At 66.6% G+C, this 20719-nt stretch overlaps 11 protein-coding genes across 11 annotated transcripts; 4 read left to right on the plus strand and 7 right to left on the minus strand.

Annotated features, from left to right (window-relative positions):
- Positions 1–17: 17 nt before the first annotated feature.
- On the minus strand, positions 18–1406 carry GCD11 (eukaryotic translation initiation factor 2 subunit gamma; the record flags this gene model as incomplete). Its single annotated transcript, XM_060265136.1, has 1 exon — positions 18–1406. The coding sequence occupies one exon, from the start codon at positions 1404–1406 to the stop codon at positions 18–20; it is 1389 nt and encodes a 462-aa protein (XP_060121119.1).
- A 43-nt stretch (positions 1407–1449) lies between these two features.
- On the plus strand, positions 1450–3832 carry MJAP1_001172 (uncharacterized protein; the record flags this gene model as incomplete). The annotated part of the gene is made up of 2 exons (XM_060265137.1): positions 1450–3694; positions 3825–3832. 2 exons carry the CDS (start codon positions 1450–1452, stop codon positions 3830–3832), a joined length of 2253 nt encoding a protein of 750 aa, XP_060121120.1.
- Positions 3833–4093: 261 nt separating this feature from the next.
- On the minus strand, positions 4094–5425 carry NPL6 (chromatin structure-remodeling complex subunit RSC7; the record flags this gene model as incomplete). The annotated part of the gene is made up of 1 exon (XM_060265138.1): positions 4094–5425. The coding sequence occupies one exon, from the start codon at positions 5423–5425 to the stop codon at positions 4094–4096; it is 1332 nt and encodes a 443-aa protein (XP_060121121.1).
- A 39-nt stretch (positions 5426–5464) lies between these two features.
- DOA4 (ubiquitinyl hydrolase 1) lies at positions 5465–8016 on the plus strand (the record flags this gene model as incomplete). Its single annotated transcript, XM_060265139.1, has 3 exons — positions 5465–5670; positions 5693–5783; positions 5806–8016. The coding sequence occupies 3 exons, from the start codon at positions 5465–5467 to the stop codon at positions 8014–8016; spliced, it is 2508 nt and encodes an 835-aa protein (XP_060121122.1).
- A 15-nt stretch (positions 8017–8031) lies between these two features.
- ERV1 (thiol oxidase) lies at positions 8032–8979 on the plus strand (the record flags this gene model as incomplete). Its single annotated transcript, XM_060265140.1, has 1 exon — positions 8032–8979. One exon carries the CDS (start codon positions 8032–8034, stop codon positions 8977–8979), a length of 948 nt encoding a protein of 315 aa, XP_060121123.1.
- Positions 8980–8982: 3 nt separating this feature from the next.
- Positions 8983–9918, minus strand: MJAP1_001176 (uncharacterized protein; the record flags this gene model as incomplete). The annotated part of the gene is made up of 3 exons (XM_060265141.1): positions 8983–9487; positions 9510–9885; positions 9909–9918. The coding sequence occupies 3 exons, from the start codon at positions 9916–9918 to the stop codon at positions 8983–8985; spliced, it is 891 nt and encodes a 296-aa protein (XP_060121124.1).
- A 50-nt stretch (positions 9919–9968) lies between these two features.
- Positions 9969–11370, minus strand: MJAP1_001177 (uncharacterized protein; the record flags this gene model as incomplete). Its single annotated transcript, XM_060265142.1, has 2 exons — positions 9969–10339; positions 10362–11370. 2 exons carry the CDS (start codon positions 11368–11370, stop codon positions 9969–9971), a joined length of 1380 nt encoding a protein of 459 aa, XP_060121125.1.
- A 29-nt stretch (positions 11371–11399) lies between these two features.
- Positions 11400–14682, minus strand: NST1 (Stress response protein nst1; the record flags this gene model as incomplete). The annotated part of the gene is made up of 2 exons (XM_060265143.1): positions 11400–12615; positions 12638–14682. The coding sequence occupies 2 exons, from the start codon at positions 14680–14682 to the stop codon at positions 11400–11402; spliced, it is 3261 nt and encodes a 1086-aa protein (XP_060121126.1).
- Positions 14683–14846: 164 nt separating this feature from the next.
- On the plus strand, positions 14847–16379 carry MJAP1_001179 (uncharacterized protein; the record flags this gene model as incomplete). Its single annotated transcript, XM_060265144.1, has 1 exon — positions 14847–16379. The coding sequence occupies one exon, from the start codon at positions 14847–14849 to the stop codon at positions 16377–16379; it is 1533 nt and encodes a 510-aa protein (XP_060121127.1).
- A 238-nt stretch (positions 16380–16617) lies between these two features.
- On the minus strand, positions 16618–17928 carry REI1 (pre-60S factor rei1; the record flags this gene model as incomplete). Its single annotated transcript, XM_060265145.1, has 1 exon — positions 16618–17928. One exon carries the CDS (start codon positions 17926–17928, stop codon positions 16618–16620), a length of 1311 nt encoding a protein of 436 aa, XP_060121128.1.
- Positions 17929–18725: 797 nt separating this feature from the next.
- Positions 18726–20629, minus strand: MJAP1_001181 (uncharacterized protein; the record flags this gene model as incomplete). The annotated part of the gene is made up of 3 exons (XM_060265146.1): positions 18726–20119; positions 20142–20542; positions 20565–20629. The coding sequence occupies 3 exons, from the start codon at positions 20627–20629 to the stop codon at positions 18726–18728; spliced, it is 1860 nt and encodes a 619-aa protein (XP_060121129.1).
- Between the last annotated feature and the right edge of the window lie 90 nt (positions 20630–20719).

The following is a 20719-nucleotide window of genomic DNA, read 5'->3' on the forward strand; positions in this document are numbered from 1 at the left end:
CAGCATCGTCCTACGGGCTAATGGGTGTCGACCTCGAGCTGCGTACCGCGGCGGACCGAGCCCCAGCCGACCAAGCGCCAGTGCTTGTCGATTCGCCGGCTGAGCGCAATCTTTTCGCCGACCTCGGTACAGGCCGGGGAGGTAAGGAAAATCTTGGCCAGGTCGGCCTTGACGCTCATCACACGGCCGCCGGTCGAGGTGGAGCCGATGTTGACCATCAGCACCTCGTTCTTGGCGAGCTTTTGGACCTTGGTCTGCTTTTTGTCGTCCGACTTGACACCGAGGAGGCGGCGCAAGAGGAAGTAGTTGATTTCGAGCTCCGTGTAGATCGCAGGGAGCTTGCCGACCTCGCCGAGCACCTGGCCCACGAGACGGTCGGCACGGCAGAGCGTCGGGTCGATCTTGGTACCGACACCGATGAGGCCACCGGGCACGGCAAACTCGAGCTTGTTCTGCTCGGCAAGGAGCGAGACGATGCGCGAGTAGATCGGGCGGCAGTGGATCTTGCCCTCGCCGTCCTTGGTCACAATACCCGGGCGCACCTCGATCTCCTGGCCGAGGCGCAGGACACCCGAGAGAATCGAGCCACCGGCGACACCGCCCTTGAGCTCGTCAATCTCCGCACCCGGCTTGTTCACGTCGAAAGAGCGGATGACAATCAGGCGGGGCGTCGCGGTAAAGTCGCGCACCGGCACCGGCACCTTTTTGACAATGTTCTCGTTCACCGCGTCAATGTTGTACCTGAGCTGCGCCGAGATGGGCACGATCGGCGCGCCGTCGGCGACGGTACCCTTGACGAACGACACAATGCTCTGCCAGTGCTCCTCGGCGGCCTGCTCGCGGATCAGGTCGACCTTGTTCTGGAGGATGATGATGTGCTGCAGCTTCATGATCTCGACCGCAGCCAAGTGCTCACTCGTCTGGGGCTGCGGGCACGGCTCGTTGCCGGCAATGAGCAGGAGCGCGGCATCCATGACCGCCGCACCGTTAAGCATGGTCGCCATGAGAATGTCGTGACCAGGGCAGTCGACGAACGAGACGTGGCGCACTAGGTCCATCTTGTGGCCGCAGCCGGGGTTGGGGCAGGGGGGGTGGTCCTCCTTCGACGAGGGGTAGCTCTGGTAGCACTGCGGCCGCAAGCACTTGGGGTTCTCACACTTGAAGATCTTGGCATTCGCGTAACCAAGCTTGATGGTAATGTTGCGCACCAGCTCGTTCTTGAAACGAACCGTCTGCACACCCGAGATGGCCTTGACCACGGTCGACTTGCCGTGCGCTACGTGACCAATCGTACCGATGTTGATCGTCGCCTGGTTCCGAATGACCTCGGGACTCAGCGGTGTGAGCTTCGTGACATCAAGGTTGATCGCCTGCACGCCCTCGGCGAGCTCCGCGACGTCGGTCATGGTTGAGGAAAACGTTTTCGTTCACGTGACCACTCCTTCTCGTATGCGGCCGTGCGCCTGGCGAGGAGCGGCGAGGGGGCTCCCGGCGCCGACGCGCCCGCCGCGCGTGCCGGTCGCGCAGCAGGGGCTGCCAGACGATGTGCCACTTGACTGGCTGAGCGTGCGCTCGCTGATGGACCACTGCATGGGCCGCGGAAACTGGCGGCGCGCGACGCTGCCGGCGTACGCGCTCGAGGGCTTCCCGAAACTGGATCGAGAGCGTTCTGCGCGCGTGCGCGGCGCACTGCAAGAGCGTGGGATTGAAGAGAATGCGTTCGTGGCGTGGTACAATAGCATAACACGCGCGACATGGCAGGAAAGCGCAGCGATCCTCGCAACACTGGACGAAATTCCCCCGTTTGTGCTCCAGCGCGCGCTCGTGCGCGTCGGCCACGGGGATGCAGCAAGCGCGGTGCGCATCGCAGAACGGTGTGTGCCGACGTACTCGGTCGATAATGCGACTCGCATCGTGCATCTCCTCATGGACAAGTGCCTCGCCGAGCGGCAGTGGCACGTCGCCGCGCCCATGACGCGGCTCGTCGTCCAGACGGCCGCCGCATGGCTCGATCGGCGGAATGCACAGCCGCAGCAGGCGGACGTGCTCGTGCAGCAGTGTGCACGGTACCTGCTCCAGGCAGAGCACGACGTGCGCGTGCGCAATGCGCTCCTCGACCTCGTCCGTCTTGCACAGACGCGCCTGCCGGCGTCCGCGGCGTGGATCGAGGCGTACATTATGGATCGCGCTGCGCCGCGCCCGGGGCGGCGTGTGCGCCGCGGCGCAGACTGGGTCGTGGACCCGACGCTGATCGAGGCGCTCCTCGAACAAGGCAGCAACACGGCAGGCCTGCTCGATCTGGGTGTGCGTGTCGCGGCCGTGCATCGCGATACAGAGCGTGCAAACGCATGGTTCGCACGTATCGAGCCCGAGGCGCGGCCCACCGCGGCGTTTCTCCGTGCCCTCGCCACGTCGCCGCATTCGGCAGACGTACAGGCGGCATGGGCGCTCTTTGATGCAATGTGCACTGGAAAAGAGGCACAGAGTGCACGCCTCGCCGACTGGATGCTGATGGTGCGTGCGGCAGCTGGCGATAGCCGCATTCCGGCCCAGCATGTGCTCGGCCTCTTGCAGCTCTACGAAGGGCACGCAGAGAGCGCCGCGCGGGGTGCGGCGCGGTGGCACGCGCCTGCGGCGATCTGCGAACAGCTCGCCACGTCGCGCGTCGCACACTCCAGTGCGATGGATGGCTTCTTGGCGCGCGGCGATCTGCCGCGTGCGCTCGGCGTGTGGCATGCAATGCTGCGGCGCGGCATTGCGCCGGACGTTGCGGCGCTTGCGTCCGTGTGCAAGGTGCATTTCCGTACCGGACGCGCCGCCGACGCCTTGCGCGAGGTCGCGCGATGGTGCCACGAAGGCGTCGTGCTCCAGGACGGCGTCGGTGGATGGATGCCGATGGCGCCCGAAGCGCCGCAAGATACCCCCGGCACGGCCGTCGAGGCCCAGGCCACGCCCCACCGCGTGCAGGCGACAACGTACCTGGCGAATATCGTGCTTGAAGGCCTGCTGCACGTCGGCTCGTTTCATACCCTCTTTCATGTCTGGCGCGCGCTCGGGCCCGCGCTGCACGTCCGTCCCGATGTTGTGTCGCTCGACCTTGTGCTGCGTGCAGCGATCCTCGATGCGGATAGCGTCGCGGGCGAGGCGTCGTCCGAGTCGCCGCCGCTCTTTCATCCATACGCCGCGCGCGAGTACTTCCGGCGCACGCTGCACAGCCAGCACCCCGAGCTTGCGGCGTGCACGAGTGCACTGGACGCCGCGTCCAAGCACTGGCTCGTGCGTGGCGAGCAGCGGCTGCGGCGCTGGGAGCGCTGGCTCGAGCAGCGTGTCGCGAAGCTCTTTTCGAGCGCGCCGACGACGACCGCGGTCGACGTGCCGCTGGAGCCAACGCCGGTCGTGCTCGATGCGCGTGTCTTTGCGCGGTACGCCATGCTATTGTATACGCTGCGCAGTGTGGGGGGTGGCACCGGCATCTATGAAGAGCTCTTCCGCATCCCGGCGTACATGCAGGCGCTCGACCTCGCGCCGGAGCGGAGTATGCTGTGTCTGCTGTACTGTGCACAGGACGAGGTGCTTCCGCCGGGCGTCGCGAGTCGGCAAGGGCAGACGCCGCTCGATGTCGCATTGCGGCAGTGGCTCGACGAGGCCGAGATTCCCGGAGAAGCCGAGATCGGCGAGTGGTTCCGTGCACAGAGTATGTATCATAGGTAGGAGGGCGTGGGTTGGTTGGTGTATAGAGCTGGGTATGCAAGTCGTTTCAAGCGCTGTTGATGATGAACAGGCAGAGAAGGCAGCGTTGGATTGGTAGAGATTGGGTGCGACAGGCAAGTGACTGGACCGAGGGGCAGGAAATGGGCGCGCCGCAATGCCATGTGTTGTACACGAGTCTGCTATGTGCGCCTAGTAGTACAGCTCTGACGACGATCCAAAGTCGCGGGCATACTGTGCCTCGAGCAGGCCAAGCCCATGACGAAAGCTCCGCGCAGTGGTCCGAGCACAATCCGCCCTAGTGGAGAATGGGCCAATTTTGGCGCTGCCGCCTTGTTGCTCGGCGCCGGGCCACGTACTACATGCCGCCTGCTCTGCTACACTGCTACGTGCTATAGCGCCCCATCCGCACGCTCGTCTCGACGGTCGCGAGCCCCGCCCGCTGCGCGTCAGGCGCCTGCAGCTGAGGCGTATCGCTGACCTTGACGATGTACGCATGCTTTGGCTGCGTCTCGCGCGCGACATGCATCATATGTGTGTGCGGCTCGTACACGCCCACCGGCGGCTCGCGCTCGCGGCGTGTGCGCACCTGCTGGAGGCGTGCCGCCTCCTTGAGCGCCTTGCGCGGCGCCGCGTCCTCGCTCCGCTCCCACGGCGGGCGCACGTCGTGCAGCAGATGCTCGTCTTCCGACGCGACCATTGCCTGGGCGTCCTGGAGCGGCTCGACGGCCGTGCGCGCTGTGCTATTCGGCAGCGCAGACAGGCGCTCGCGGCGTCCCTCTGCAATGTCCGCGTTGAGCGACGCGACGCCCCGCGCGTACTCTGCGATCCAGTTCTCCTCCGTGAGCTCGGCGCGCTGCAGCGCTAGGCGGCGCTGTGTCCACTGCCCTGCGCGCTCGAACGGCGTATGTCCTGCATCGCCAAACGTCGTGACGACCGCCTCGCCCTGCGGGTCGATCGTTGTATAGGTCGCCGCGTCCGGGCGGCGGCGGCCGCGCTCGCGCTCGCGGTCGCTTTCCCGGCGGCGCTCGGCGCGAAGGATCTCCTCGATGGACGGCATGCTCACCAGCGCGCCCTCCTTGTGTCCCTCGCGGCGCGCATTCGCCTCGTAGTAGTCGTCGACGACCATGCGGCCGCGCGTAATGATGCGTGCGCCGACCAGCTGAAAGACGGAGCGCGCGGTGACGATCGTCACGTTGCGGACGCGCAGCTGGGCAGTGAGGCGCGAATCGCTCATCAGGTGCTCCTTTTCCTCGGGCGATAGCACGACCTTGTGCAGGAGGGGGTGCTTGCGGAAGAAGTACGCCGACTCGCGGAACCCGAGGGCACGCGCGACGTCGATCGACAGCATATACAGACGCTCCGGATCGGCGCGGTCCGGCAGCGTAAACGTCGGCACGCGGTACGCGCGTCCTCCCTGGAGGCGCCCCGAAGCGTCGACCTTTTTCTCGCCCGCTGCGTCCGTGTCGAGCGCGAGCTGGTCGTCTTCGATGCGGTAGTCGCGCCCTTCGACGTGCACGGTGTCGCCCTCTTCGCCCGACTCTTCGCCGGATTCCTCGTCGCTTTCCGACGCGTCGCGGCGCGAGTCGCTGTACACGTCCGATGACTCGTCTTCCTCCTCGCTCACGACGCGCGTTGCGCTGCGGCGAGGGCGCGTTCGGCGCGCCGGCTCCTCCGACTCGTCGCGCGTCCGCCGACGGCTCCGCAGGGACGGCATTGGTAGCTTAGTAATTCCCCAGACGGGTGTTCGTTCGCGATGCCGTCGAGCGGCGCGGGGGCCGATGCGGCGCTCTCGCCGAGCCATCCGGTGAACCTGCGCAAGCAGGTGCGCTTGCAGCTCGATCCATCCTTCTCTGTGAAAAGCTATATTGGCGCCGCGGCGACGCTCCTGGAAAAGGCGCAGATGGCCGACGCCCAGGGCAACCTCGAGTCGGCGTTTGTGCACTATTTGACGACAGCGAGGTAGGTACCCGTGCTAAGACAGTGTCGCATCCTTCGTGCCAAAGCATACCGAATGGGCCGAGGTGAAGCAGCAGCGCGGCGCGACGTTTGTCGCCTACCAGGAGCTGATGAATGTAGGTCGAGTGGCTAATGCAGCGCACGCCCGAGATTGTGCGCCGGTCGCAGGCGATCGAGGCGGAGCTCAAGGCGCGCGAGGAGCGCGTGCCGTCGCCGGACTCGGACACGGACGAGCTCGCGCGCAAGTTTGCCGCACTCAAGAACGACGGGGATAGCCGGGGCGGCAGTCCTCAGAAAGACGCACCGAGCCACTCGAGCAGCCCCGTGCGGCCGCTGCCGACGCCCCGCGACGAGAGCGCACGCCTCTCGCCGCAGCGCCCGTCGTCGACGCACAAGACGTCGCCACCGGCGGTTCCGCCGAGCCTCGCGCCCAGTGTGGCGCCCACGCCGGCGGCCTCGGGAAGCACGCCGAGCCCCCCGCCGATGGCGCCAGGCGCGGTGCCGGGCGGCGCGTGCCTCCCGGTCGACGAGCTGTGGACATTCATGTTTCCCGGTTTTGACCGCACCACGGATGCGAGCGGGCGCGAAGTGCTGTCAAAGCGCCCCGGCCTGCGCATTCTGCTGCTCGATGTACGCCCCCGGCCTGTGCACGATGCCGGCCACCTGCGCGGGGCCGACTGCGTGTGCATCGACCCCGCGTGGCTGCGCACGCCACCGGTCTCGACGATGGAGCTCGAAGAGGAGCTCGAGCGTGTGTCGAGCGCCGAGGCCGTGCGCTTTGCGCAGCGTGCCTCGTACGATTTGCTGGTCATTTACGACGAAAACACGCGTGCGTTTGGCGCCGCTGGCCTGCATACGCCCGAGCAAGCGTTGATCGATGCGCTGGTGCGTGCGATCCGCCCGGATCTTGACAATGCGCCTGCGCTGCTGCGCGGCGGCTTTTCGTCGTGGTCGCGGGCGGTGGGCGATGCGGGCGTCATCGCGACGCCGGGCGTGCAGCACGACACGCTCCAGGCCGTGAAGCAGTCGCGCGTCGAGGGGTACCGCGTGCCGTCGAGCGATATCAGCAAGCCGCCGCGCGCGTACCACAGCCCGTCGAGCCGCGACATTCCTCCGTCGCTCCTCTCGGGCGGTGCCGCGCAGCGTGCGAGCGAGCGGAGCATGCTTGCGCCGCCGCCGCCCGCTGCGCCGCCCGCCGGGAGCGTGCACCGGATGCAAGCGGCGCCGGTGCGCCCGCGCGAGGTGCGTGTGCCGGACGTGCGTGTCGGGATGAGCGGCCTGCGCAACTTTGGCAATACGTGCTACATGAACGCGACGCTGCAGTGTCTTTCTGCGACTGTGCTCCTGTCGCGCTACATGCTCGACGGGACCTTTAAGAAGGCGATCAACTTGCAGAACCCGCTCGGGACGCGCGGCGCGCTTGCCGAGGCCTTTGCGCAGCTGCTGCGTGTGATGTGGTCGCAGCAGTACGCCTCGCTCTCGCCGAACTCGTTCCGCAGCCAGATTGCCAAGTTTGCGCCGGCCTTTGGGTCGAACGAGCAGCAAGACAGCCAGGAGTTTCTCACGTTCCTGCTCGACGGTCTGCACGAGGACCTGAACCTCGTGCAGCAGCGCCCCCCCGCGATCGAGCTTGGCGAGGCGCAGCAGGCCGAGCTCGACCGCCTCCCGCCGCAGCTCGCGAGCGTTGCGGAATGGAGCATGTACCGCCGGCGCAACGATAGCGTGATTGTCGACGCATTCCAAGGGCAGTTGCGCAATCACCTGCAGTGCCTGACGTGCGGCAAGACGTCGACGACCTACAATGCCTTCCTCTCGCTCTCGCTCCCGGTGGCGCACGGGCGGGGCGTGCACAGCACGACGCTGATGCAGTGTCTCGACGCGTTTGTGCGTGAAGAGGTGCTGGATAAGAGCAATGCGTGGAACTGCCCGCGCTGCAAGAAGCCGCGGCGGGCGACCAAGAAGCTGAGCCTGTCACGCCTGCCGCCGATCCTCGTGGTGCACCTGAAGCGCTTCACCTACAAGGGCCCGGTCACGAACAAGATCAGCACGCCGGTGCACTTTCCCACCACCGGGCTGGATTTGTCCAACTACATGCCGCCGCCGCTGCCCCCGGGGACCTCTGCGCAGGGGATTCCTGCAAGCGAGAGCCAGCGCCCACCCTACCTGTACGATTTATACGCGGTGACGCACCACTTTGGGTCGCTCACGTCCGGGCACTACACCGCCTCGATAAAAAACCAGAGCGCATGGCAGTACTGCGACGACTCGCGCATCGCCCCCGGCGACCCCAACCAGCTCCAGAGCGCCTCTCCCTACGTGCTCTTTTTCCGGCGGCGGCCGCGTTCATAGCTGACTAAGCCAACCATGTTCTCCGCGTTTCGTGCGGCGCCAGGGTCGTGGCGTGCGCGCGTACACGGCGCGTTCATGGCGCGGGTGCGCCGCAACCCGACGCTCTTTTTCGGGGTGCCGTTTATCGGCTCGATTGTCTTTGCCTCGTTTGCGCTGACGAGCCTCACGCAGATCCGCTACATCCAGCACGAGCAACGCCACAAGACGCTCTCCCAGGAAGAAAACCTGAAACTCAAGAGCGACCGCAAGCCCCTCGATATCCGCGAAGAGTACTTTAAGCTCCAGGCGAAAGACGACGGTCTGGACGACTGGGAGCCGAAGCGCGTCGCGCGCCCGGCCGGCATGCCGGAGTGGGGCGGCGTGCCGCAGCCCGCCGCACCGGGCAAGGAGGCGGTCGCGGCCGACACATCGCAGCACTCGGGCTCGTCGTTCTTTGCGCGCCGCGTCGCACACGCAGAAGAGGCGCACGAAGCGGACACGACGCCGGCGCCGCCGGCGCGGCGGCCGCCGACCGTCCTCGGGCCGGACGGCAAACCGTGCCGCGCGTGCAATGCGCGCACGGCCTTTGGCGCCGCGATGCGCACGCAGGCCAAGAAGCACGACGCGTGCCCCCCGGACATTGAGGAGCTCGGACGGAGTACATGGACGTTTTTACATAGCGCCGCGGCGCACTATCCAGACGAGCCGAGCGACGTGCAGCGCACGCACATGCGCTCGGTGCTCGAGGCGCTGCCGCACGTCTATCCCTGCGCGACCTGCGCCGCGGAGCTCCACGAAGAGTACGGCCGCCAGGCGCCGGAGGCGCGTGCAGATGCAGTGGACAGCGCAACGGCGCTGCAGGTATATGTCTGCACGCTGCACAACGAGGTGAATGCGCGCCTCGGGAAGAAGGTATGGGACTGCAGCGACCTGAAGCGCTTGCGCCACCGTTGGTACGAGCCACCAGAGGATAGGGAATGCTAAGAGCTAGTTGGGCGCAGCATCGTAGGAACGAGGGGCACGGCTGGGCGACGTGGCGCGGGGGCGGTCGTCGCGGCGGTCGTCGCGGGGGCGGTCGCGGTCGTAGCCGCGGTCGTAGCCGCGGTCGCGGCCGCCACGGAAACCGCCGCGGGCGTCACGGCCGTCGCGGCTGTCGCGGCTGTCGCGGCCGTCGCGCTTCGGGGGGCCCAGGTACTGGCCCGGCGTCGGCGCACGCGCACGCGCACGGCGCGCGACCTGCACGGTAATCGCACGGCCCAACAGCTCGCGCCCGTTCAGCTCCTCGACGGCCTTGGCTGCATCGTCGACCTGCTCAAACGTCACGAACCCGAATCCACGCGCCTCTTTTGTGTGGGGATCGCGCATGACCTGCGCCTTGATCAGCGCACCGTACGGCGCAAAGAGCTCCTCAAGGTCCGCATCCTGCGTCTCGCGAGCAAGCGAGGAAATGTGCAGGTTGTTGCCGGGGTTGCCGCCCTCGTTGTCGTCGTCGCTGCGTCAGGGAAAGCACGTACCGGCGGGGTCCGTCGCGGCGGAAATCGCGGCGCTCGCGGCGGTAGCCGTCGCGGTCGTCGCGGCGGTCGTCACGACGGTCGTCACGATAGTCGCGGCGGTCGTCGCGGTCGTCGCGGCGGTCATAGTCGCGGCGGTCATAGTCGCGGCGGCGGTCGTTCGGGCGGTAGCTGTCGCGGCGGTCGTCCCGGCGGTCGTCCCGGCGGTAATTGGGGCGGTAGCTGTCGCGGCGGTCGTCCCGGCGGTCGTCACGACGGTCGTCGCGTTCTCCACGCTCTCCACGCTCCTCGCGCTCCTCGCGCTCGGGTGCAACATCAATGCGCTCCTGCTCCATGCGCTCGCCCTCTACGTCGTGCGCTTCCGTCTCGTTGTTCCACTCTGCCATCAGTAAGCATGCCTACCGTCGGCCATCGTGACGGTGGGGAAAAGTATACCACGTGCTACGGGACGCCCGATCCCGATTAGAAGCCCAGCGAGGTGCGCAGCTCGTGCTCGAGCGAGGCCTGCTCGGCCTGTGCCGCGTCCACCGAGGTGTTTGCGGCGAGTTTTGAGGCGGCGGCCGCGTCGAATTCGCCGTCTGCCGCGGGCTGCTCGGCGGTGCACCGTGCGCAGGCGCACGGCCCGAAGCAGTAGTCGCGCCAGAGCAGCTCGCGGCGGCGGCTCGCCGGGAGTTTGGGGTCGACGTACGAGATCAGCAGCTCGTCACCCGGTGCGATCGGGCGCACGGCCTGTGCAGAGATGCGCGTCGCGGCCCGGATGCCGCCGCGGCCTGGGACATGCTTGATCGAGAGGTTCGGCTCGCAGTCGTGGTTCAGGTAGCTGTGCACCAAGTCTGGGTCAGTCGCAAAACGTACATAGGCCGCCGTGGCTCTCCATGTTGATATTGGTGCGCCCCAGCATCCCGAGGAACGCGTCGTAAGAAAAGACGCGGTCGAGCGCTGCGGCAGGAAACGCGGTGCGCTGCACCGGGAAGCGCTTGGGCAGCTTGTCCTGGCGCGGATCGAGTGCTCTGCACAGGAGCTCCCACGCCTGGCGCATCGCCGGGAGGAACATGGCCTTTTCCATCGACCAGCCGGGGTTGCGTGCGCGGCGCTCGAGCTCCGAGACCGTCGCAAAGGCGTCGAGGTGGCGCAGCGTCTCGTCAAACGACGCTTTCGCGTCGTGCGTCGGCAGGCCGTGCACCGTTGCGCCGGTCGTCGGCGAGACCGACGGCGGGGGATGCGCGGACTCGGTGAGCAGCAGCCGCGCGAGCGCACGCGCGACATTGTGCAGCGAGTGCCACTGGTACTGCTCGAGGAACTTGAGCAGCGGCTCCGCGTTCGGATTCAGGCCGGGGCACAGCAGCGCATGGTGCGTGCTCTGTGCGCGGCCCTGGCAGATCCGGTTGCAGAAGCGCGCGCCGCACTTGCCGGTGCCGCACGCAATCGCCAGCGTGCTCCCCGACGTGGGGTGGAAGCAGTGCGCACACAGCTCGCCGCTCAGCAGGCGCGGCAGCTGGCTCGGCGGGGGGGCAGCGAGGAAGGCGTCCTCGACAAAAAGCGACTGCCCTTCGGCAAACGGCTTGGTCGCGACGAGCCCACGCCCCTTGACCTCGTCAAAGTACTTGGCCGCGACGCCGTCAGGCAGCGGCACCGACTCGTCGACCGACGACACCGGCACCCACGGCTGCTTCTGCGTGCCTTGGCGCAGGCCGGCCGTCTGCAAGAGCTTGCGGAAGCGCTTCTCGCTCAACGACCAGCCGTGCTCGGCCTGGAGCGCGCCCAGGAGCTTGGCAATGCCCAGCGTCGGCGTCGGCGCCTCGTAGTGCGCGCGCGCCGCTTGGACGACTTCCTCGTCGGTCGGCACACGACTTTGATCGCTCATAAAGAAGGGCAAATGTCCAATTTTTTCCACTACGAACCGTTGGAAAAGGAAGGATGCATGGGGGCATAGGCGTACGGCGCCGAGGTGCGCGGCACGCTCAGGGGGTACAGCGGGTTGCCGATCGCTCCGAGGTTCTCAGCAGGAGGAGGGGGGGAGAACACCGCGGGCTCGGACGGCTCCGCAAACGTGCTCGGCTGCTCAAACGCATAGCGCGCACGGTCCCACCCACTGCTCTCGTTCCACAGCGAGGGTGGCGGGGGGGGCGCGTTAAACGAGGGGGGGTACGCACGGCTCCCGGGCGCACTCCACGGCGACGCGTACCCAAACTGGCCGGGCGCAGGCGCAAACGTACTGATCGGCGCGGCATTCGGCACGACACGCCGAGGAACACGCGGCTCGACCAGCTCGTCGTCGTCGCCAAGCGCCGCACTGCCGAGGATGCCTTCGGGGCGCGTGTACTGCTCGTCGCTCGTCGTGCGCCGGGGGCGCTCAATCGGGCCGATGGGAGCCGGCACCGGTCGTGGAGGACTCTGCACGGCGCGGCGCGGCATGCCGCCGAGCCCGAGCGGCGCCTCGCTCATCCCACCGCCAAGCAGCGGCGCGTCGCCAATGTGCATGCGCCCCAGCGCCGCGGCAGGGTCGTAAAAGGGACGCGGAGGACTCGGCGCCGCGGGCGTCTCGTAGCGCATGCCAAACGACGGGAGACGCGACGGCGATTCCCACGCGTCCTTCTCGAGGAGCGGCGCGGCCTTGGCTGAGGCGAGCGCCGGCGAGACGCCGGCCGGCGGGATCGCAGGCGAAGGCACAGCCGGGGCCACCGGTGGCACCGGCGGCGCCGGCGGCACCGATGGCGACGCAGGCGTGCCCTCCTTCTTGGGCCTGCGCTCCTGGCGCTGGCGCTCCTTCTTTTTCTTCTCGGCCTCGCGCTTTTCGGCTTCTCTCCGCTCGGCTTCTCTCCGCTCGGCCTCTTTGCGTTCGGCCTCTTTGCGTTCGGCCTCTTTGCGCTCGGCCTCTTTGCGTTCGGCCTCTTTGCGTTCGGCCTCTTTGCGCCGTCGCTCCTCCTCCTTCTTGGCGCGCTCTTCCTCTTTGGCGCGGCGCTCGGCCTCCTTCTTCTGCCGCAGCTCTTCCTGGCGCCGCAGCTCCTCTTGGCGCTGCTTTTCCTGCTCGGCCTTGGCGGCGGCCTCTTCTGCGAGGCGCTCCTGCTCCTTGCGCAGGCGCTCCTCCTCCTTCTGCTGCTTGAGTTGTCTGTGTTAGTAGATCGACGTACTTCTTCTTGTCCTTCTTCCGCTGGTTCTCTTTGGCGCGTTTCGCCTCGCGTGCTTTTTCGTTCGACTCCTCCTCCTCGAGCTCACGCAGGAGCTGCAGCTGGCGCTCCTGCGCGACCGTCTCGCGGTACGCGTGCAGCACGCGGTGCTCGAGGATGCGCGCGGCAAAGATCTGGAACATGCGCCAGCCCTGCTCGCGCTGCTCGTCGGGGGTCAGCTCGACTTCCGACGGAAGCGACTCGTCGTCGTCCGGTGCATCGTCCGCGGCAATCGGCTGGAGATGCCGCTCGGCAAGCTGCTCCATCATCAGGATCAGTTTCTGCACCTCATTGCCAGACAAATCGTCGGCCACGGTGAGGATCCCCTTGACGGTCAGCGACGAGTTGATGCAGTAGCACTCGCTGCCGTGGCACGGCCCGTCACGCTTCCGCAGTGCGTCTGGCCGGTCGCTGTCCAGGTCGAGGTCCGCGTCGAGGTCGTCGTCGGGGTGGTCGTCGTACTCGTCTTCGTACTCGTCCTCGTCCAGCTCCTCGTCCTCGTAGAAATCGTCGACGTCCGGCGTCGGCGGCGTCGCAGTGTCCCGGCGCTCGTCTATCTCGCGGGGATGCACCGGGACGTACGGATGGCGCCGCGGCCGCCGCTCGTCGTCCTTGCGGTACGACTGCCGCGAGAGGAGCAGGTTCGCGCCGACGACACTCCCGTGGCTGTCGAGCGCAATGCTTCCCGGAAACGGGCCGGGGCCCGCCGGCGGGCTCTGCGCGCCGTCGCTCTCGACATGCTTGGTGTACTGCGTGGCGTGCGACTCGAGCGCATCGTAGTACGTCTTGTACAGCTCGCTGAGCTTGACGTCGATCGCGTTGCGCTTTCGCATACAGACGCGGCAGGCGCATGCATGGCGCTGGAAGTCTTTGAGCTTGCGCAGCACGCCTTGCTGCTCCGCATCGACCAGCCGCTTGCGCTCGCGTTCCGAGAGGTGCTGCCAAAAGTCGCGGATGCGCTCGCGCTCCTCGGCGCTGCCGATCGTGAGTCCACTGCCGCTCGCCGGCGGCGCGGCACCCGGCATCTGCGCGGGAAACATGGCGCGGTGGTGGCTGTGGCTCTTTGGCGCGCGCTTCGCCAGCGGCGGCCGGGGGGCCGGCGGCGCGGTCGAGCGCGGCGGCGCAAAGGTCATGGGCAGCTTCCCGGCGGCCCGCGACGAGGGCGGCGGCAGTGCGCTCGGTCGCGATTTGGGCAGCGGGAGCGGCGGGGGAATCGCCGGCGGCGGCGGGAGCCGCACGTCGTCGTCGAGCGCCGGTGCGCTCTTTTTCTTCTTCTTTTTCGACTTCTTCTTGGGCGCGGGCTCCTTGACGTCGATCGACTCGACGTCGTCGCTCGCGTACTCGTCGTGGAAGTCGTCGTCCTCGTCAAGCTCATTCACGAGCACCACCGAGCCGAACCCATTCTCGCCCGGGACCGCCGCGGCCTGCATGCCTGGCGATGGGAGGTGCCCGCTCAGGCCGTTCTTGGTCAGTGGCAGGTCGGCGAGCATCGGCGCGTCGACAAACATCGACGGGTCGAGCGTCAGGGGCGACGAGTATGTCTGGTTGCCGCTGCCCGGCAGGTGCCGCTGCGACGCATGCGCGGCCTGCGCGAGCTGCTGCGCGACGGCAATCATGGCCTGCGTCGACGCGTGCCGCGGCAGTGCGTTGGGGTTCGCGCCCGGCTCGGCGAGGTGGCCGAGCGGCAGGGCGTTGCGGATAAACGTGCGCAGATGCGCAGGCAGCGAGGTCCAGTACGCCTCGTCGTCGGGCAGCCCGGCGGGGTCCGCCTCGATGCGCCGGTACAAATCGCTGGCGGTCGCGAGCAGGTCGGCCTGGACCTGCGCGGTGGCCGCGAGCGACGGAGCACTATCGTCGAGCGCATCACCCGCACGCTTCGTCTTCTTCTTCTTCTTCTTCGAGGCGTTCGTGGGGAGATGGGGTATCGCGACACTCTCCGCATCCGGCGGCGACATTGGCCGCTCCTCCATGGCCCCTGCCGCGGCGTCCGTCGCGCGCGGCTTGGCCATATTTTCGTGAGCTCTCGCGCAGTGCTGTGCGGCGCTCAATCAATACACGCTCTCTCGCAGATCGGCGAAAGCGGCTCAGCGCGTAGCAAAGAAGGAAAAGGCACCCCGCCACCTTTAGCGGCGGCGGCCGCACTAGGATCGGCCGAGCCGATCACGACCTCCACATGACCGCCATCGCGCCTTTCGCCGGCGGCTGGGCGGCGCTCGCACGAAAAGGGGGGGGTGACGTTGCGCGCGAGGTGCTGGGAGGGGGGCTGAAGGAGGACATCCAGGCGGCTCTGCCGCATGTCGCGCTTGCTGCGCTCGACGACGAGGGTGGGGGGGGCGGCGCGGCGCTCGTGGCCCTGCTTCGCACCTTGCAGGGCCACGACGCGTCGCTCGTGCGCATGGCGTGCGGCGCAAGCGGCGCATTTTATCTATCGATCTTACAAGAATGCTGCACACCGGAAGCGGCACTCCTCGTGGCCGCGGCGGCAACCGACGCGGAGAAAAAAGAGTGGCTGCCGCTCGCCACGGCCGGCGTCCAGCACGCCACGGCCGACTTTTTTGCCGTGCCGTGGCGCGAGGGCGTCCGGCGCGTCGTCCGTGCGGTGCGCCTTGCACGGTGCATCGCACGCACGCAGGACGCATCGCAGGCGGCGACCAAGGAGCTCGTCGCCCTCGCCACGGCGCTCGCTACGGTCTACCACGGCGTGCTGAGCGCCGCGCGCGTGCCGCAGGACGAGGCGTCGTCGTCCGCTAGCCCGTGGCCGGTCGACTGGCTCGCAGCCAAGGTGGACGTCTTGTGCGCGGCCGACGCATGCGTCACGGCCGCGCAGGATACCCAGCCCAGCGACGTGCTCGACGCACTGCGCACCGGCGCGCAGCACGTCCCGGACGCCGTGTCGCTCGTCGATAGTGCGCTGCTCGAGGACCTCGCGAGTGCGCAGCCCGAGTGCGCCGCGCTCCTGCCGCAGCGCACGCCGTTTCCGGGCCTCGCATGGGCGGCCGTCCAGGGCACCGCAAAGCGCCCAGCGGCGCCCGAGCCGGACGCGGCCGTAGTCGAGACGGTGCTCGCAGTGCTGCCCCACCTCGCTCGTGCCGACGTCGTGCGCCGCCTGCGCCGCCCACGCTACCACGGCATGGCGCCGGAAGCAGTCGTGGAGGCGTTCCTCGACGACCCCAGCGGGCTGGGCGACGTCGAGGCGGACGCCGCGCAGCCGCCGAGCGCGCCGGCACGCGACGAGGGCCTCTCGGACGAGGTGAAGGCGACGATCCTCGCACGCGCCGCGGCCGAGGACGAGGAGGACACGACGGCAGACGGCGCGCCGCGCGATATGGGTGTCGAGCACGCGCTCCTGCGTGCCTACGCGGCGTACGGACCGTCGCTCTTTGCGCGCGACAAGACGGCACGCCAGCGGCCGGAGCGCACGCATCTGCGCACGTCGCTCGAGGCGCTCGGCCCGGCGTGGGCCGACGACCAGATCGAGGCGTGGGCATCGATGCTCGAGCGGAATCCCCACAAGGACCAGCTGCTGATGCGCGCTACAAGCGTTCTTACGCCGAACGTCAATGCGCCGGGCGGCGGAGGCTATGGGCCGGACAAGCTGCGTGGCGGCCGCATTCCGGGGCAGAGCCGTGGCGCGCGTGGCGCGCGCGGCGGGCGCGGCGGGCGTGGTGGGGGCCGTGGCCGAGGACGTGGCCGTGGGCAGCCGTAGAGGGTCTGGTAGACCAGCCGTGCGCTGACGCAAAACGATGGAAGCCGACGCTGCCATCAAACCTCAAGTTTGCCTGTGCTGGATGTCATTGCTGGATCCAATCACGGCATGTGATCACTGTGTGACACCACGCATGCCATCGCTGGATCCAATCACTACTTCCAATGCAGCCCCATCCTTTGTTTTTTTTTGCATCTTCCACCATAGTGTCTATGCTACATCCCTCAGGGTATCCTATCTATTGCAGCAGAGGGTCGCGGAAGTGCTTTTGGTTGTTGTGCCGGAAACCGACCTTGGTCTTGAACTGCTCACGGCGCTTCATGTCGCGGAACTCACGCAGGTGGCGCGTCGCCTCCTTCGCCTCGCCGCGGTTGCGCGCGACGACTTCCTGGCCGTGGCGGTTTCCGACCACCAAGTCGCCCGGCACGATACGGTCCGTGCCCGCGAGGCGGTGTGCAAGCGCGCGGCCGTTCGAGGCCGTCGCGCTCTGCGACTGTGCCGCCGGCGTCTGCCAGAACGACTGGCGGTAGTAGCGCTGGAGCGAACGGTGGCCGAGGCGCGCGCCGGACGGGAGGACCAGCTCGAGCTCCGAGTCGCCGTACCGGATCGCATTCTCCGGCACGTCCTCCTCGTCGCTGTCTCCGTCATCCCACACCGCCTCGTCGTCCTCGTCCTCGTCCTCGTCCTCGTCCCCGTCCTCGTCAACATCCTCCCAGCCATCCGCAGCCTCTTGCTTCTGCTGGTAGTCCGGATAACTGCTGCGGAAATCGTAAAAGTCGGCGTACTCGAGCTGCTGCTCCTGCGAGTCGTACGCGACCTTGCAGTGCGACTTGTCCGTCATGTGCTTTTGCACGGCGCCCAGCTCGTGGAAGGTCTTGGAGCACCACAGGCATGTGTTGCCCACCGCCACCTTGTCGGCGAGGTAGCGCAGGAAGCCGTCGAGGTCGACGAGGTACTTGCGCTCCGGCACAAAGAAGCCGTGCGCACCCTGCATGTGCTCCACCGACGCATCGAGCGACGTTTGGGGCTGCGAGCAGAACATGCACTCCGCCGCGGGATCGATGCGGCGGGCGCGTGCGAGCTTCTTTTCGATGATGCGCTCCATGCGCGCCTCTTCATCGAGACCCTCGAGGTCCTCCTCGTCTTCTTCGAGCGCCTCGCGCAAGTCCGACACATCCATGGTCTGTGCCTTGGACGTGCTCGGCTGCTTCGGTCCCCTGCGTTCGTTCTCCTTGTGGCGTTTGGACTGCAGGTGATCGCGGTACGCGTTCTGCGACGCAAACGACTTGCTGCACACCGCACACCGCCCCGTCGCCTCGGGCTCCTTGGCAACGTTCTCGAGCGCGGTGCGGCGCTCCTGCACCTTTTCGTTAAAGACGGTGGCCGAGACCGGCGCGAGATTCGCCACACGGCGCTTCATATTATAGCGGTGCAAATCCGAGCGAAAATGCTCGCGCTGATCCGCCGGGCTATAGAATGCAACACTGCATGTCACACAGGTAAAGACGTGCTCGTCTCCCTGCATCGTGCCGCCCACGCCCCCACTCATGGTCGTAGCGTCGTGTGCGCCACATTTTTGGCCACATGGCGCCACGTGTGATGAGGGGTGCACGTGATTTTGTAAAACTGCAATTCGGGGCGTGACGTGGGCGGGGGGGGCAGTCGCCCCTCTCTTCTAGCGCCGTACACAGGAGTGATCCCTAGTCGTTGCCGCCATGCAAATCTTTATCAAGACTCTCACTGGCAAGACGATCACTCTGGAGGTCGAGTCTAGCGACACGATCGACATTGTGAAGTCGAAGGTTCAGGACAAGGAGGGCATTCCTCCGGACCAACAGCGGTTGATCTTCGCCGGCAAGCAGCTGGAGGACGGCCGTACCCTCTCGGACTACAACATTCAGAAGGAGAGCACGCTCCACCTTGTGCTTCGGTATGTAAACTAACTCGTCTGTGCTAACCCTAGTCTGCGTGGTGGTATCATTGAGCCCTCGCTCAAGGTGCTGGCCAGCAAGTACAACTGCGACAAGCAGATTTGCCGCAAGTGCTACGCCCGCCTCCCTCCCCGTGCCACCAACTGCCGCAAGCGCAAGTGCGGGCACAGCTCGCAGCTCCGCGCCAAGAAGAAGCTCAAGTAATGGTCTTCTCACAAAAAGCGGGCCGGCAGCTTGCTGCCGACGCTCGGCTTGTCCGAGCTGCCCGGCTGTGCGCTACACTGGCTAGCGGGTGTACATGCCCCACGGCCCATGTCAGCATGTAATGCGATAGACATGCGCGAGCCCCGTGGCGCGTGCTGTTGAAATTATCCTTCACCCCAATTGGTTATCGTACAGGCGTTTCTATAGCACACTAGCGCTTCCAGTTCTCGCGCTCGGCATCCGCGTCGAGGTGCGCTTGCTCCAGCGCCTCTTGACTGGGGACCGACACGGGTGACGGCTCGACCCAGCTCAGCTGGACCTCGCCGACGTCGGGAATGGCGGGGCCGTTGCGGAAGACCTGCTCGCCACTCGCCCGCGTCTTGTAGTTAGCCACCAGCTGGCCCTGGTCGTGGTCGAGGGACTGGAGCTCGCCAAAGCGCTCGAGGTACGCCTTGAGCTTCGACGCGTCATAGTCCGACGGCAGCTGCGAGATGCCGACACGCGTCGTGCGGTTGTCGAGGGTGAGCGAGCGGTTAAACGCGCCGCCCCGGCCACGGAACGACGGCGCACCACGCCCGCGGCCACGGCCACGGAAACCGCGCGCGTTGCCGGACGCGTCGAGACCCAGCGAGGCGGCCTCTTGGCGCAGCGACGCGAGCTTCGCTTGGAGCTCCTCGGTGGTGGCTTTTTGCGTGTCGCTGGGCGCGTCGGTTTCCATCGCCTGCGTCGGCTGCATGTCCTTCTTCAGCATCTCGGTCGCAGACTTGATCTCGGTCGAGAGCTTCTCCAGCATGGCCATAATGCTCTTGCGTCCTTGCGGCGTGAGGTCCTTGTTTTCGAGCTTCTCCAGCAGGGATTTTTGCTCGGAGAGCTGCATGTTGAGTAGCGTCTGTTTTTTCTTGCGCAACTCGAGCAGCTTGCGCTTCTCGATGTCGATAGGTGTCGGCGCGGGCTTGGGAGCGTCGGCATTGCGCAGCTCCGGCGCAATGTACACGTTCGAGCCCTTGTCCGTCATGTAGTTCGGCTTCGAGGGCAGCGGCTTCATCGGGCGCTCCGGCTCCAGGCGCTGGAAGTACACCTTGACGAAACGGTTGCCAAAGATCACGTCGGGGTTCTTGTGCGCCGCGTCGGCCTCGTCGGGCGTCGCATAGCTTACCATCGCCTTGGAATTCGGCGTGTCGACGTCAATGTTGGTAATCGTGCCGAACCGCTTAAAGTAGTCGTTCACATGCGCCAGATCCAGGTGCTCCGAGGGTATATTTTCAATCACCAGCGTGTCTTGGCTGCGCACAGGCGCCGGGCCGTGTCCCATAAAGCCCGCACGGCCGCCGCGGCCACGGCCACGGCCACGCAGGCCACGACCGCTGCCGCGCATCGGCGGCATCGGCGGCATCATGGGAGGCATCGGCATGCCTTCCGGCAGCTGGCCAGACGCGACCATCTGCTGCATCTGGTCCATGGCCATCTGCATTTGCTCCGGCGTCCACGGGACATCGGGCGGCGGAAGCGCGCCGCCCATCGGGAAGCCAGGAGGAACAGGGCCTACAATGCTGTCGTCCGAGTGGTGGAACTTGCAGTTGCTGCCCCGCGAGCAGTAGCCCATCGCTGCGTTAGGAAAACAACGTACTGTGGTAGTCACGGCACCAGCCTTTCGGAACCGCCTGGCGCGGGTTCTTGCGCGCGCGCGCCTGCGGTGCGTCGCTCATCGGCATGCCCTCGGGGTTCTCGGGCATCTCTTCCGCAATGTTCTCGTTGGCGGCTTGGTCGCCGAACGCGTACGCCTGGCGCTTGGCCGGCAGTTCCGCGTCCTCAAACTCTGCGTCTTCGTCCTCGGCATCGCGCTTGCGTGTCTCGCGGTATGCGCCCGACTTGAGCGTTTGGTATGCCTTGTTGACGAACTCCTCTGTCGCACCCTCCAAGAAGTCGACGAGCTGCTCATTCATCATCGACAGCAGCTCCGTCTCGCTGGTATCGTATTTGAACAGGGCGAGCACATAGTCGGCGAGCACATCGGGATCGGCGTCACACCTGTGTTAGCTATGCGACATACAATGGCTCGAGCTCAGTAATGAGCCACTGCTTGACGGCCTCCGTGTCCTCTTGCGGAAACAGCATGTCGGCTCACGGTTGCTTGTGCGTCGGCGGCGGCGACGCATTGCTTTTTGTCAGCATGACCAATCGATCTCCACATACTAAAATATAACA

This window comes from Malassezia japonica, chromosome 2 (genome assembly GCF_029542785.1).
Source record: "Malassezia japonica chromosome 2, complete sequence".
Lineage (NCBI taxonomy): Eukaryota > Fungi > Basidiomycota > Malasseziomycetes > Malasseziales > Malasseziaceae > Malassezia > Malassezia japonica.